This window comes from Sapajus apella, unplaced genomic scaffold (genome assembly GCF_009761245.1).
Source record: "Sapajus apella isolate SASKATOON/1434 unplaced genomic scaffold, GSC_monkey_1.0 scaffold14, whole genome shotgun sequence".
NCBI lineage: Eukaryota > Metazoa > Chordata > Mammalia > Primates > Cebidae > Sapajus > Sapajus apella.
In genome coordinates, this window is record NW_022436954.1 from 62,462 (window position 1) to 78,230 (window position 15,769).

The 15,769-nt window shown below is 52.9% G+C and overlaps 1 protein-coding gene across 2 annotated transcripts in view; it reads right to left on the reverse strand.

The window, feature by feature from the left end:
* NADSYN1 (NAD synthetase 1) overlaps nt 1-10,331 on the reverse strand; it is a 36,042-nt gene extending 25,711 nt beyond the window's left edge. Inside the window, exons 1-6 of one of the 2 annotated variants that reach the window (XM_032282484.1) lie at nt 10,128-10,331; nt 8,515-8,575; nt 4,375-4,491; nt 3,111-3,164; nt 2,464-2,553; nt 212-263 (exon numbers count right to left, since the gene is read on the reverse strand). In XM_032282484.1, the coding sequence (XP_032138375.1) occupies nt 212-263; nt 2,464-2,553; nt 3,111-3,164; nt 4,375-4,491; nt 8,515-8,575; nt 10,128-10,212 (459 nt within the window). In that variant the 5' untranslated portion in view covers nt 10,213-10,331. The other variant, XM_032282485.1, reaches the window with a different exon arrangement.
* Between the last annotated feature and the right edge of the window lie 5,438 nt (nt 10,332-15,769).

Below are 15,769 nucleotides of genomic sequence, written 5' to 3' on the forward strand. Positions count from 1 at the left end.
GCCCAGAGGTAAAGAGAAGCCGCCCAGGCCGCTACCTGGCCCCGCTGCTGCCCTCACTGTAGGAAGCTGCCCCCTTGGTCTGTTTCGGACCTGGTCGCACCATGGTGCCTTCTGTTTCCTGGATCCCAAAGAGTCCCGCCCCACCGCGTCCACTGTTGGCTGAGAACAGCCACGACTGACTGAAAAACGGGCTCCACACCCAGGGACTTGCCTGCGTCGTCAGGTCCCGTATTATCCGAGGCAGAAAGTACTCCTCTGTGTGCCTGGAGAGGAAAACACCGCGGATATGAGGAGGAGCATCTCAGGACAAACGAGGCATGGCAGCTACATCCAAACAAAAATCAAACTGAACCCTCCAAATGGACGAACTGGCAAAGGCCCTGCCACGTGTGCCCCCAGCGCAATAAACAATCACGTTAAGACAAAAAGGAGAGCGTCAGGGTGACCTGATGAGACGCCGTGACACCGTGGTGGGCTGGGCTCTCCAACCATCAGGGTGTCTCAGGTTCCCCACACACTGATGTTCAGCTTTACGGAGAGACATGTCACACGGGATAAGCTGAGAACTAGAGTTTTGCTCCAGAGATGATCTAGAACATTGTTCTAGAAATGCTGGCCAACAAACGTTAAGAAAATGAACCGAGAGGTGTAAATACTGAAGGAAAAGTAAAATTTGTTGCATATTACATAAGTTCAGTTTCACAGAAAAACTACAAAAATCAACAGACTAACCAACAGACACGAGAGGAGAATTTAGTGAGGTGGTCAATGACAAAAGCGACATAAAAATCAAGTTTTCCTACACAAAAATATTAACCGCTTAAAAATGTGGTACTAAAGAGTCCACTTACAGTAACAACAATAAAAAAATAGGAATAACTCATAAATAGAGAGCAGGATTTCTCAACTGGGCAATTTTGCCCCCCAGGGGACAGCTGGTAATGTCTGGAGACATTTTTGATTGTCACAACTGGGAGCATCTACCGGGGGACCAGTGATGCCAGTAAATGCCTGAGGATGCACACGGTGGACGCCCCATCATGACGAAGAATGACCCAAATGTCAACCACGTGAAGACGTGATACCTGACATTCAGTATCACATGAGATGAACGTGGCGCTTCACCCCACAGGACTCATATTCCTGATGGAGAACTGCGAGTTCCATCTGATCTGCGCTGAGCCTGGCCACAGTGTCATCGGCAGCAACAATCAGACGTGTAAGGGGCTGGCACCGGGGGCGGAGACCCTGGCCCACGTTCCTGCGCATCTCCTACTTGGGGAGGCCTGATCAGGTAAGGAAGCCAGGAGGAAGGGGCTCCAGATGTGGGGCAACCGTGAACATGTGTTCTGAGAGGGGACCCTGAGGGCATGATGACCTCCGCAGGCACAATGACCTCCCTGTCCTCGGTCCCTGTAGGTCTACCTCATCCCCAGTGTAGCCCGTCCAGCACAACTCTACACAACTTCCCTCCAGCCCTGCCTCTGCAGACAGCCCCTTCTCTGCTGTGCTGCCTGTTGCAATCCTGGAACGGATTTTCACATGTTCTCTAATGAATCTGCCTCTCTACGTACAACTGTCTTGGTAAACTCCTTTACCACCTGCACCATCCGCCCCGGCTGGTCCCTACCAGTGACACTGCTGCAAAAGGAGAGTAGGGCCTGGGGTAGGAAACCTAAGGCCTTCCTAGAAGTAAATCGAACAATAAACCCCAGCTTTCTAAGGCCAAGTAAGTAACTGTGTAGCCACTTCTGACAGGAAACAGCCTCTTTATTTGCGTAGTGTGTACACCAAGTGAATACCCCTGTAACTTCCCTTCAGTGTCCATCTACATAGGATGCACACCAAGTAACCAAAAGGGGGTCTCCAGAGGATATTTAAACCCCAGAACATTCTGGAACCAGGCCCTCGAGCCGCTTGTTCGGCCCACTCTCACCCTGTGGACTGGGCTTTCATTTTCTTTCCTTTTTCTTTTTCTTTTCTTGAGATAGAGTCTCACCCTGCTGCCCAGGCTGGACTGCAGTCTTGCATTCTCAGCTCACTGCAACCTCCGCCTCCCGTGTTCAAGCAATTCTCCTGCCTCGGCCTCCCGAGTAGCTGGGATTACAGGTACCTGCCACCATGCCTGGCGAATTTTTTTTGTATTTTTGTTGTTTTAGTAGAGACGGGGTTTCACCATCTGGCCTCCAACTCCTCACCTCACGATCCACCCACCTGAGCCTCCCAATGTGCTGGGATTACAGGCGTGAGCCACCGCACCTGGCTGGGCTTTCATTGTCCATGAACCTCTGCTTTGATTACTTCATTCTTCTTTTGCTTTGTTCGTGCTTTCTGTCCAATTCTTTGTTGAAAACGCCAAGAACCTGGCCACCCTCCACCAGTAACACTCCCAGATCAGGACCTGAGGCTACGCGCGGCGAAGGTGCTTAACACACATCCCAGGGCCGTCGGGCCCCGACTCACCGACTTCTCGACCACGGGGTGAACCAGCGCAGCTCGTGGTAGTTGGCCTCGTTGGCCAAGGCCATCTTGGGTCTGATGAGCAGGATCTTCCTGCAGGCAGGAGAACAGGGCCATGCACACGGGGCTCCTGAGACACATGTGCCGCTGCGGGAGGTCACGGCCACCGAAGGACAGGGTGATGCGTGCAGAGTCGGCTCGAGAATGGGGCCCGAAGCCAATCTCTCTCCTTCACTGCGCTTCAGCTTCTGTCTACAACCCGGGTCCCCGTGGCTGCATCCATCCCTGACCGTCAACCATGAAGCAGCTAAGCTCCAGCAGGTGTGTACCTCAACAGCAGCTGAGGACCCGCGCTGCAGCTCACCTGGAATGGCTTCTAGGCCACAGGGACTGGGGTGCTCACACCCTTGCCCTCTGTCTCTCTCTCATTCTGATACCTGAGGATGCCTGTGTCGATGGTGGCTGAGACCCAGAGAAGCAAAGTCACACGGATACCTGCCAGGTGCATTGCCCTCACTAAGCCTGGGTGCTTCCAGAAGCAGCCCCCCAGCAACGGGTCCCTGGGGCACCAGCACAGGTCCTGGCAGCCCTTGGCTGAAAGCCAGGGAGAGAAACTGGTCACCCCCTGGGGGAGGGGGCAGGGAGCCTACCTGTTGAGGAATATGACCCTGCAGTTGTAGCGGACATTCCGATGCATCACAGGCCTGCAGGAGAGAGGGGAGGTACGCGCGTGTCTGCTGAGCTCTGAAAACAGAGCAAGCGGAGGCGGCGGCCGCAGCCCCGGAACCCTGCATTTTACTTCGATATGAAGCTTCCTCCGATCCCTTCAGAGAGCTGCAGGGCTCTTCTGTGGAGCCCTCAGATCGAAGCTAAGATGAGCAGAGGTGGTTCTGCCATGCAGGGAGCAGACTCTGAGACTAGAGGGCTGCTGCTCAACGGAGGGCAAAGTCACTCCGCCGCAGGGGTCTTCCTTCTCCTCCTGGAATGTTCCAGCCTCTGCTGCGTCCTCCCCCTCCCTGGCCCTCCTCACTGACTCACCTTCACCTGTGGCACCCACTTTGCAGCCTATCTCCGCCCTGAGCCCATTTTCACCACCTCCCGGGACAGGGACCCATCCATCCACCGCCCAGGTCGGCCCTTTCCCAGGACTGGGCCTGGACGTCACGGACCCCTCACCTCTGCTTCTGCAGTGTCTCAACCTCTAACTCAGCATATGCAGAGGCCTCCATGGGGACAGCAATGCAGGACACAGCACAGACACTAGCACGGAGCATGCAGAGGCCTCCATGGGGACAGCAACACAGGGAACAGCACAGACACCAGCACGGAGTGTGCAGAGGCCTCCATGGGGACAGCTATGCAGAACACAGCACAGACACCAGCACAGAGTGTGCAGAGGCCTCCATGGGGACAGCTATGCAGAACACAGCACAGACACCAGCACGGAGTGTGCAGAGGCCTCCATGGGGACAGCTATGCAGAACACAGCACAGACACCAGCATGGAGTGTGCAGAGTCCTGCCTTGTGGAGCTACACATATGCAGCCTAGGCCATGGGAACCATGTGGTGACATGTGGACGGGAATTAGCCCAAGACTCCCCGTGAAGTGAGTAAGGCTCTTTGCACGCAATGGGATGACTGCTGCATTCTCCTTTTGCAGAGTATGCTGGTGTGTGCACAGGACCTTCTGAAAGAGCTGACACATCCTGCTTCCAGGAGTTACCTCCTTGCAGGGGAAATGAGGTGGCTCATAGGGCCGGGACAGGAACAAAACCCCCTTTTCAAGCATAAGGCCTTTGGGATCCCTGGACGCATGCAGGTTCCACACCATGGACGGAGGTGGTTGGGTGGCTCATGCCCTTGAGCTTGCCCTTGTCCTGGGCTTGCCCTTCCACACTCACACTGGCACTTACATCCCCACGTCGCAGATGATGTCCTGAGTGACGGGAGACTCCAGGAGGGCAGCGAGGACTTGAAATGAATGCAAGAGTGTGTCCGACTCATAGTAATGATCCCAGCATCCGTAGCCGCTGCGGAGCCAGAGAGAAAGTGAGCTCCAGCAACAGCGCAGGTGAGCGCGGAGGGGCAGGGCTGTGGACCACGGCAGGCTGAACGTGTGTGGGGGGCGGGGCTCAGACGTATTCCCAAAGCATTCCAGGTGATTCCAAAGAGCGGCCAGCATAAGCAGCACCGCCACAGCACGATGCACGTTAGTGACGCTGAAGAACACGGCCCCTGCTCCGCTCGCTGAGTTCTAAGTTACTACAAAAACTTGCTCTCGGATCAGGAAGTGCCTGCCCTTGGGTTTCCTTTTAACCTTTAATGTGGCCCAAACGACACTGATCTACAAGAGAAGAACCCCAAAGGAACAAAGCTGGACCCACAGAAATACATTATTTGGCAAAGAAGATCGCTAACAACCATTCGGAAAAGCCACCCACAAAGCCACCGCTGAGTTTTTTGCTATAGATGCTTGCAGTGGGCTGAGGGATGGACCCCAGAAAGGTCTGTCCATCTCCCGACCTCGGAAACCGGCGAATGTGACTTCATTTTAGAAAAGGAATCCACTGATGTAACTGGGTTAAGGATCCGGGATGAGATCACCCTGGCTTTTGCAGGTGAGCCTAAATCCAATGACAAGCGTCCTTGTAAGAGAAAGGAGAGGGGAGACAGGGAGAACAGGGGGAGGCAACCTGAGGACGGAAGGGAGCGATGCGGCCACAAGCCAAGGGGTGCCTGGAGCCACCAGGAGCTGGGAAAGGCAGAGGGACCCTGCCCCAGAGCCTTCGGAGGGAGCTGGGCCCTGCTGCCAACCTGACTGTTGTGGACTTCTGGCTTCCTGAACTGTGAGAGAGTAAATTTCTGTTGCTCTAAGCCACTACTTGTTTCCATGTGTTTTGGCAGTCACAGGAATTAATTCAATAATCCGTGGTGTCGTAAAATGTGAAGACTGGGTTGCTTAGTATTGGGGTTCCCATGATAAACTATAGAGTGTTTGCAGAACACTTGTAACTCTTCAGGAAGTCCTCCCTTCTGCTACGCTTCAGCCTGGAAGGCACGGTTCAAATGCTCAGCAAACCTCGCACACACCCGCGAGGTTTGTGCTGGTCAATCACAGGGGCTGGTCAATCAGTGTCCAGGGCCCATTTGGGTGGCAGCCTTCCCTCTCTAAAGCCTCCAGCATTGGCTCAAAGGAAATGCCGACCTTCCTAGCTGAGGGTCTCTGGTCCATGAGTCAGCCTGCTCTAAACCAAAAGCGGCAGCTGTAATTTTTAATATCTGGGAAAGCACTGCTCTCTGGCCTTGGCTCTGCTAAGAGGAAACGCCCAGTTCTCTGATAGAAGAGCATCCAGGAAATGCCCCAGTAAGGAACGGCGTCCTGGCTGGGCATGGTGGCTCACGCCCGTAATCCCAGCACTTCGGGAGGCTGAGGCAGGCGGATCACAAGGTCAGGAGATCCAGACCATCCTGGCCAACATGGTGAAACCTCGTCTCTACTAAAAATACAAAAATTAGCTGGGCCTGATGATGCGCACCTGTAGTCCCAGCTACTCGGGAGGCTGAGGCAGGAGATCGCTTGAAGCCAGGAGGCGGAAGTCGGAGTGAGCCACTGCGCTCCAGCCTGGCGACAGAGCAAGAAAGACTCTATCTCAGAAAAAAAAAGGAACGGAGTCCTGAGATGTCCTTTCTCCTCCAACAGATCCCTGTTTCCTGGCTTTTCACACCCTGCTGGCGTCCTGGCCCACATGTGAAACCAAATAACATGACAACGCCAGACGGCCCGCTGCATGGCGTCCGGCGACCAGAGGCCTCTCATCCCTTCGATGGGCCGGCAGCTGGAGGAGCAGGTTATCACAGGGGCTGGTCAATCAGTGTCCAGGGCCCATTTGGGTGGCAGCCTTCCCTCTCCAAAGCCTCCAGCATTGGCTCAAAGGAAACGCTGACCTTTCTAGCCGAGGGTCTCTGGTCCATGAGTCAGCCCACTCTAAAGCCAGTGGGCCTCTCTGTGTATCAGGTGCTGGACTTCTGACCAGTAAGAGCAAGAGGCTGGGCGCGGTGGCTCATGCCTGTAATCCCAGCGCTTTGGGAGGCTGAGGCGGGTGGACCACAAGGTCAGGAATTCAAGACCAGCCTGGCCAAGATGGTGAAACCCCGTCTCTACTAAAAATACAAAAATTAGCCAGGCGTGGTGGCCACTGCCTGGAATCCCAGCTACTTGGGAGGCTGAGGCGGAGAATCGCTTGTACCTGGGCGGCGGAGACTGCAGTGAGCTGAGATCTGGCCACTGTACTGCAGCCTGGGCGACAGAGAGAGACTTCATCTCACAACAACAAAAAGAACAAGAGACGGTGTGCTCAGTAAAGTGATGTCCCTCCTCTCCTGCCTCGGTTTCTTCTTTGTAAATTGTTGGAATATTTAATAGAAGCCTGCTCAGCAGGTTGTGAGCTGTGTGGAGCCCTGCTCAGCTGGGCCCCTGTCGCTGCTGGGTGCCAATATTTCATCCCAGGGGTCTATAGTTAGACATCCTTCCATTTTGAAAATGAAACAGGTCTATATTTGGAGGAAGGAGAGAGGTGGGTGTAACTTTTATAGAAGGGAGAGGCTAGGACAAAGAAAGAAAAGAAGACTTACACTCTAAGCATCTGGGCAAGGTCAGGCCAGGGGTCCTGGGCTGACACCACTGCAGCTCCTCCAGGGCTAGCAGCAGACAGGACACGAGGGTCGAGCCCCAGGGCCAGCCCAGGAGAGGTCGGGCCCATGAGACAATCAGGCCTTGAACCCGGCCCAGGAGAGGATCGGGCCACAGGCCAGGAGAGGACCGAAGCTTTGTGACCTCAGACGACCCAGAATCCTAGGTCCCCTGGCACTTAGGTGAAGAATTGATTCTTAAAGAATCAATCCAATGAAGACAAATCAAAGAACAAAGTCAACGTTCTTGGATGTTATGGGAGGAACAGCCCTGTATGAAGGGGAGATTCTAAGGAGAGAAATCAGCTTAATGAAGGAAAGTGACTTGGAAGGACTGAGAGAAAGATGCCTCCAGTCACACACAACCTCCTCAGAGAAGACAGCTCCCGCTTACTCTGAGTCCAGAAGCCGGAACACCCACTAAGGCAGGGGACAAAGGCTGAAGAGGGACTTCCCGATTCCACAATGGGTCAGGGGCCTCAAAGACCAACAGGAAGCTAGTGGAGCACAGAGGGCAGCTGACATCCAGAATGAGAAAGGACTGCAGCTTACGAGACACCTACCATGTGGCTACACACTGATTTTGTGAAGAAGGGACAGGGAGAGAAGCAATCCATTTTCCTGATTTTTACAAAAAGGCATGTAAGAAATGACTGCCTATGCTTGCTGGTGGAAAGATGCTGAGATCACCGGAGGAAAACCTGCATGGCCAAATACAACAATGAAAACCTGGGATGGTGTCTTGGGCCTTCAGGTTGCTACAAGCAAACGCCTTGGACTGGGTAATTTACTAACAACAGGAAGGTACTGCTCACCGTTCTGGAGTCTGGGAAGCCCATACCAAGCTGCTGGCAGATTTGGTATCTGGGGAGGGCTGGTTATCTCCTCTCTGTCCTCACATGGCAGAAGGGGCCAACAAGCTCCTTTGGGCCTCTCTTGTAAGGACACTAATCCCATTCATAAAGGCTCCACCCTCATCACCCAATCACCTGTCAAAGACCTCATCTCTTAATACAATTACCTGGTGGTTGGGTTTCAACTTACGAATTTTAGGGGGATTCAAATATTCAGAACACAGCAAAAGGGCAGCAGTGGGAACACAGAAGCTGCCTATTTTTGAAATCGGCCTTAATCTGGTAAAAGTCTGTTCCTTTAATTCCTCAGGATGGCAATCTAGACTTATTCAGCCTCCCTGGGCCTGCTCGTGCTCAGGTGTTCAACGGCACTGACCAGGCCCAAGAGTGGGCGTGGCATGTCGGCATCGGCAGCTGGCATGTCCCGCTCCTTCCTAGCCTTCTCAGCTGGGGAAGGCTGATGCAGGCATCGCTCCCTGACCACCCCAGGGTGTCTGTGGCTGTTCTCACCATATTTCCAGCTCTGGTCCAAGTCTGTATCTTGCTCCTCTGTTTTTGGCAATTTCGATACCTGAAAATACAGAGAGAAAAAGAAAATGGGGCAATTTCAGCACCTATATGTTCAAAGACAGATAAAAAAACCTGCGGCTGTAGGTATGATTTTTAAAAAAACCAAACAAAAAAATAACAAACAAAAATCCTCTGTGCCTTCCTGGAGCGGGAAGAAGTCAGGCTTCCTGTTGACAGCCCCGCAGCAGAGGGCAGCACACACCTGTATACACCTGCTTACTCCTACACCTGCTCATACTTCATGTATCTGCCTATACCTGCAGGAAATGAAAAACAGGGAGAGCTTGCAGGGTTGACCCTTAGCACCACGGAGGAGGCGGAGGAAGAGGAATAAGTCACACCCTGGTAGTTTATTAACAAGGACATGCCCAACACCATCCGGAGGAAAAAGAACAGTCCAGCAGTGGTGCCACTGTCAGGAACCATTAGCTTGCTGCTCTCGGCCAGCAGCTTCCAACAAGCATCTAGGGAGGAGAGGCCGCAGAGCGGAAACTTAGCTCTGACCACCCAGCCTCCTTCAGTCCAGCTGGATTTGCTCTGAGCAAATGAGGTGAAAGCAGGTTGTTGATGCATAAAAAACACTGGGGCCGCGCAGCCTCTCAAACAACTGTAATCCCAGCACTTCGAGAGGCTGAGGCAGGTGGATCACATGAGATCAGGAGTTCGAGACCAGCCTGGCTAACATGATGAAACCCTGTCTCTACTACAAGTACAAAAATTAGCCATGTGCGGTGCCTGACGCCTATAGCTGCAGGAAATGCAGGTACTCAGGAGGCTGAGGCAAGAGAATCACTTGAGCCCAGGAGGCGGAGACTGAGTGAGCCAAGATGGCACCACTGTACTCCAGCCTGGGCGACAGAGTGAGACTCTATCTCAAAAAAAAAAAAAAAGGTCCATGCTGACAAGATGCCATCTTTTGAAACATTCTGTTTTCTTGCTGCCGCAAAGGCTCTTGCAGTCAGCAGACCAGGGCAAGCCAACCCGCAACCTGACCACACCTGCAGGCTTGCCCATTTAGGTGCAGGTGTATAGTTTGACTTTTCATCCTCCAAGGTGCGTCCATATAAACAAAAATTAGACGGTGACCTTTCAACAACCGCACCCTGTCTTCGCGGCCACCATGCCTGGCTAATTTTTGTATATTTAGTAGAGACGGGGTCTCACCGTCTTGGCCAGGCTGGTCTTGAACTCCCGACCTCCGCTGATCCCCCGCCCCCACACCCAAAGTGCTGGGATTACAGGCGTGAGCCACGGTGACGGGCCTTCTTTTTCTACTTCCCTTTCTGGGATGCCTTCTCTCGATGCCCAGACACCAAGAAGGCCCACGGGGACCAGAAACCATCAATCGTATACCCCTCGCCTCGTATACCGCTTGTCCCCAGGAACTATAAACACTTCCCGAGGAGGACCTGAGCATGTTATCTCACCTGATCCCACGCCCAGGGCGGCGCGTGTCCCAGGGCAAGGCTGTCAGCGCGCCCCGGCAAGCCCGGGCCCGACCATAGTGCCCGTGCGCCACCCCCGCCCGGGGCCCCCTCCGCCCCCAAACTCACTCTTCAAAATCCTTTGCAAATTGCCCTCGAAGTCCAGGGCCCACTGGTTGAGTGCGCAGGTGGCCACGGTCACCTTCCGGCCCATCCTGGCCGCAATCGCCCGGGCGGGAGGCCAGCGGGGAATGGCAGGACCCGGGTCCCTGCAAGATAAGAGACTCGGGCACCGGACCTTCCGGGTTGCCAGTCCTCGCCCCGCCTCTCGGAGGATGGCCCCGCCCTCTCCCCGCCCATCCGGGGCGGCTCCGGCCGAGGACTACGGCTCAGGCCCCGCCCACGGATCGCTCCGCCCCGTCTGCGGAGCTCACGACTGCGCCTGCGCAGCGAGTTGGCTGCCCAATTCGAGGCACCGCGAAGGGCCCCGCCCCCACCTAGACTCCACCCCCGCTCCGGGCCCCGGCCCCGCCCCCGGTCTCGCGAGCAAACCTGTCCCTGCGCAGAGGTGCGGGGGGGGGGGTGCCCGCCCAGCTGCCGCACCCCTCTATTTTATCCCACACCCCCTCCCCCAAACCAGCTTAGCCAAGTTTTATTTTAATACAGCGTGAAACGTTCCAAATACACCAAAAGAATACAGTAGGGCAGGAGCGCTTCAGCGAGCCCGCAGGACAGCTGAGGATGGCAACCGATTCTCCGTGCTGCCAATCCCGTCTCCCTGCGCGGAGGGCCCTGAGTTCCTGGGAATCCTCTCCTGCCTCTTTTCCCTCCTGTACCACGTGTGTAAGTAGCAGGTAGCGCGCTGCTCGCCTTTTCTGAAACGACGGGAACTGCACTTTAATGTGCTCCTGCAGCTTGAGTTTTTCCCCCTGTAATAGGAGATACGCTCATTTAATTGTTTTTCTGCGGTTTGGTATTCCATGGCAGGAAGAAAGCAGGTTTATTCGATAGCGGGTGGGCATGGAAGTTAGTAGCAGCATTTTGCTAATAACAGACGCACGCACTGCTGCCGGTTTCCTTTCCGGCAAGGTTTCCTTCCAGGCCTCGTTGCTCCAGGTCCTGCAAGCAGCTTTGCGGAGCAGCAGGGTTTGTGCTGTTCCACTTGGCTAAATGTTGCCGTCTGTTCTCCAGGCGCTTGCCCCGATTCACTACCAGCAGTTTCTCAGTTTTTCTTTCTCACATTTCCTCTTTAGTCCACCCCGGGTACAGTCCATTTTTACCCCCATATAAGTAACTGCCTCGCCATCCTTGCTTGAACTGCCCATCCTTCCGTCCTTCATGTTAATTTAAAAACACACACAATTTATACATTTGGAAAAAGAGGAGGCTTTATTTCTTGTAAAGGGTTGTAGCCCTCAAGGCGGCAGCCATCCCTCAGGCTGGGAATGGTCTTCAGCCAAGGCCAGACAGGCACTTCCAAGGAGGAGGGGTTGGGACAGGAGCATGTATGCGGAGGGCACTGGCAAAACATACATATTCAACAGGTTACAGGAGGAGCTATGAATATTCATGACGCTGGTCCTGACACAGGCCCTCTCAGTGAGCAAAGCAAGTAATATATGACCCATGTTCACTTGGGGGTGGAGTCTTAACATTCACAATCTTACATCAGGGCCTTTAGGGCCAAAAGTCTTTTCAGGACAGGCATGCAGGTGCGTCATCTCTATAAACCCGTCAGAGCCAGTCCAGGGTCGGTGGTCTCTTATCAGGAGAAAGCCACTGCAGTCAGTCTCCTGTCCAATCACAGCTGTCAAGGCTGCTGAAACAGGGTCAGTCAGTCAGCACCTCCTGGAGCTGCAGTTGTTTTAATATTGCTGATCCCAAGGCCAGTGCTTCCGTGGCTAATAGAGAAACACAAAAACCTGTGGCCGTTAGAACAGTTTCTTCTCTAAGTGTGGGATGCCTGACTGACGCTTGCCTCGCAAGGCTTCAGGTCCTGTTTATTAACTCGGTATCTTGTTGCCAGAGTCCATTCTATCAGTCTTATGATTTCTGTTTTAACATGAATGCGAGCCAGTTGTGTCCAAACTCCAAAAAGAAGGGCTATACCCAGGTGTGTTCCATCTCCCCTCCTGTCATATCTGGGAACTCAGTTGTGTGTGTGTGTGTGTGTGTGTGTTTTTGAGACGGAGTCTTGCTCTGTCACCCAGGCTGGAGTGCAGTGTCTCAATCTCAGCTCACAACCTGTGCGTCCTGGGTCCAAGCGATTCTCCCGCCTCAGCCTCTTGAGTAGCTGAGATTACAGGTGCCCGCCACCACGCCCAGCTAACTTTGGTATTTTTAGTAGAGTTGGGGTTTCACCATCTTGGCCAGGCTGGTCTCGAACTCCTGACCTCATGATCCACCAGCCTCAGCCTCCCAAAGTGCTGGGATTACAGGCGTGAGCCACCGTGCCCAGCCTGGGAACTCAGTTTTAAGGTTTTCTGTTGTCCCCTTGGTCAAGAGGGGCGTCCCTTTGGTCAATGCAGGGGCTTAGGATTTTATTTTTAGCTTATGTGCATATACTTGTTTTCACATTTTTAATCATGTTTTTTCTGTCTGTAAAGTAATGCTTGTTCATGACAATTTGGAAACACCACAAAAGCACAAGAATGTTACACATGCTAAGTTATTTAATTCTCACAACGTCACCTTGGGGTAGTTTTCATGCCTCCGAAATCCCACACGATCTGCTCAAATTATCTCCTGCCAACAATGGCTGACACTAGGCCTGGCAGAGGTGAGGATCCTCGGACATCTGGTTGTCCCAGAAAATAAGGAAGTTATCAAAGGATGGTAGGGACATGTCATTTGAAAAAAGAAGCCAATTTGAAGGGGTTCCCATTAGCCAAATATAAGACAATACAGTAAGAATCATGCCGTGTGCTACGGCTCACGCCTGTCATCCCACCACTTTGGGAGGCGGTGGTGAGCAGAACACCTGAGGTTGGGAGTTTGAGACCAGTCTGACCAACATGGAGAAACCCGTCTCTACTAAAAATACAAAATTAGCCGGGCATGATGGCACATGCCTGTAATTCCAGGTGCTCGGGAGGCTGAGGCAGGAAAATCACTTGAACCTGGGAGGTGGAGGTTGCAGTGAGCCGAGATTGCGCCATTGCACTGCAGCCTGGGCAACAAGAGTGAAACTCCGCCTTAAAAAAAAAAAATCATAACTGAGTTAAAAAATCCATTAAGGCATGCAATAAAAAAAAAAGAGGAAATTCTCTACAGAAGAATGCTTGTTAATAAATAATAATTTATTAATAAATGTCAAGGGAACAAAATTAGAAAATTAACACTTTGTCCCAAGAAATAAGGGATTCAGGCAAGAGTCTTCATTAAGCGCTAGTTTACTGGGTGAAAGGTAGTTCGGGAACAGAATATTTACAGTCTCAAAGTATCACTGCACCAATTACTCATTAATCATAAAAGGAAAAATAGAGACTCCTGGCAGAAACCACTGAGCCCCACTATCAAACTTACTGTCAATCCTGGAGCACAGTGATGTGTTGTCTTAGAAAAGAAAACTGTGGGACTCTCAAAATTTAGTATGTGAACCTAAGCAACAGAGCAAGGTCTCATCTCTAAATAAAAATGAATAAACAAATTTATTATGTCAAGAGGGGGAAGTTAAGTCCTAGACACTGGGTCACATGGCATGTTCATAATTTTGTCTTTTAGATTATAGGTTAATGTTTTTCTTTATCATTTATGTTTTATAAATGACTAGGAGAGACCACAGACCAGACCTCCTCCCCTTCTAATTATTGATCTTTATGATAGATTGTGTCTTATTATCCTGTATTTAACTCAGACCAGACTCCTACATCTTCAGTGTAAAATGTTAAATATACCTTCCCTCCAAAATAGACCACCTCAACTGCTCGGATTATCACTTTATGCGAAACCTTACATAAAAGATGTTAAAATTCTGTTAAACTTCCCTAAACTTTGTCTACATAAATGATCCCGAACATCTACACTTTGAAACACTGATTTCCATTCTTTAAAATCTTTGTTCCCAGGTGCCCTGTGCTCAAACTTTGCACTCCAGTGAACTCTCTTTAATCTAAATTCTGACCTGTTTGGCTATTTTAGGCTGACAGCCTCTGACAAGATAAAACATGCTTTATGTAGTGTATTATCCTGCCAAGAAAAGAGCATAGCCTGAGTGCACAGTGTGGCTCCCTGATTAGATCCTGGGGTTTAAAAAGGGCTGTAGGCCAGGCTCAGGGGCTCACACCTGTAGTCCTAGCACTGTGGGAGGCCATGGTGGGAGGATCGCTTGAGCCCGGGAGTTCAAGACCAACTTGGGTAACATAGTGAGACCCCTGTCTCTACAAAAAAAAAAAAAAAAAATAGCCGAGTGTGGTGGTATGCTCCTGTAGTCCCAGCTACTCAGGAGTGTGAGGGAAGAGAATCGCTTGGGCCAAGCAGTTCAAGGCTGCAGTGAGCTGCGATCATGCCACTGCACTCCAGCCTGTGTGGCAGAGAGAGACCCTGTCTCAAAAAGCAAAACAAAACAACAATAGCAAAAGGGCTGCAGAGGACATTGTTGGGACAACCCGGGGAAACCAGAGATGGGGATAGACAGCAGCTCTGAACTGATGCGGGCACTGTATTTCGGTGATGTAGAAGGTTCTAGTTCTTAGGAAGTGGCTACTGAAGTATTTGTGGGAGGGGGGAATCATGGTATCTGCAACTAATGAATGGTGGCAGTGAGTGGGGAGGAAACAGAAAAACACAAATATATATAGAGAGAGGGAGAGAAATGAAACGTGGCCACCTGTTCACCCTGCTGACTCCAGGACTCTGCGTGTTCACTTTACATTCCACTTGTTTGTATGCTGAAGATTTTTAAAAATAAAAAGTTGCAGGGAAAAAATAAAGCATGATGTCCCTGAGGGCCACAGAGATGTGGCGACCAGACCGCTCTGCCAGTAAGTAAGGCCTGTTACCCGAGCTGTTGGGTGTGGGGTCAGCAGACACCTTCGGCTGTCCCCACCTCCAGGGCTGCCCCGCCCCAGGTCATGCCCGCGCAACCAGGCCCGTGTCCAAGAGCTGGCGCGTGTGTCTGGGTCTCACTATGGCTCAGCTTCTCCCTTTGCCCTGCTGCTCCCTCCCCCATGGTGTCATTAGCTGCAGATACCGTGATACCCCCTGTCCCGTCCTCGCACAGGTGTGCCCCCTAATAAGCAGGCCACGCAGACTCCATCTCGGGTGACTTTGGCGGTCTCCCAGCGGCGAGCCTCCCCTGACACCCGAGTGTTTACCTGGTGGTTAATGGAGGATCCCCTTCGCCCAGGACGTGAGCCCCAGGAGGAGGGATTGTGTCTGTTGTGCTCCTCGCGGTGCACGGGCGCCTGGACACACGCTCATCCACGTGCGTCGCGAGCCGCGGAAGCCTTATTTGCAGAGGAGGAAACTGAGGCACGGAGGCCCAAGATCATCCAGGTGATGAGGTGCCTGGCGCGCGCTCCGCGCGGCCCACGTGGCCCCCCCGCGAGCCCCAGCCCTGACCCCGTCACACCTCCGGCCGGTCCGCGCGGATCCTGGCAAAGCGCCTGAGTCTGCGCCCACCTGCGGGGGCCGGGGCGGGGCGGGGCGGCGGGGCGGGGCGGGGCGGGGCGGCGGGGCGGGGCGGGGCCTGGGCTGTCAATCTCGAGCTCGGACGCTGCCGAGTGGCGGGTGCGGTGGGCCCGGAGTCAGCTCAGGCGGCTCGGCCAATC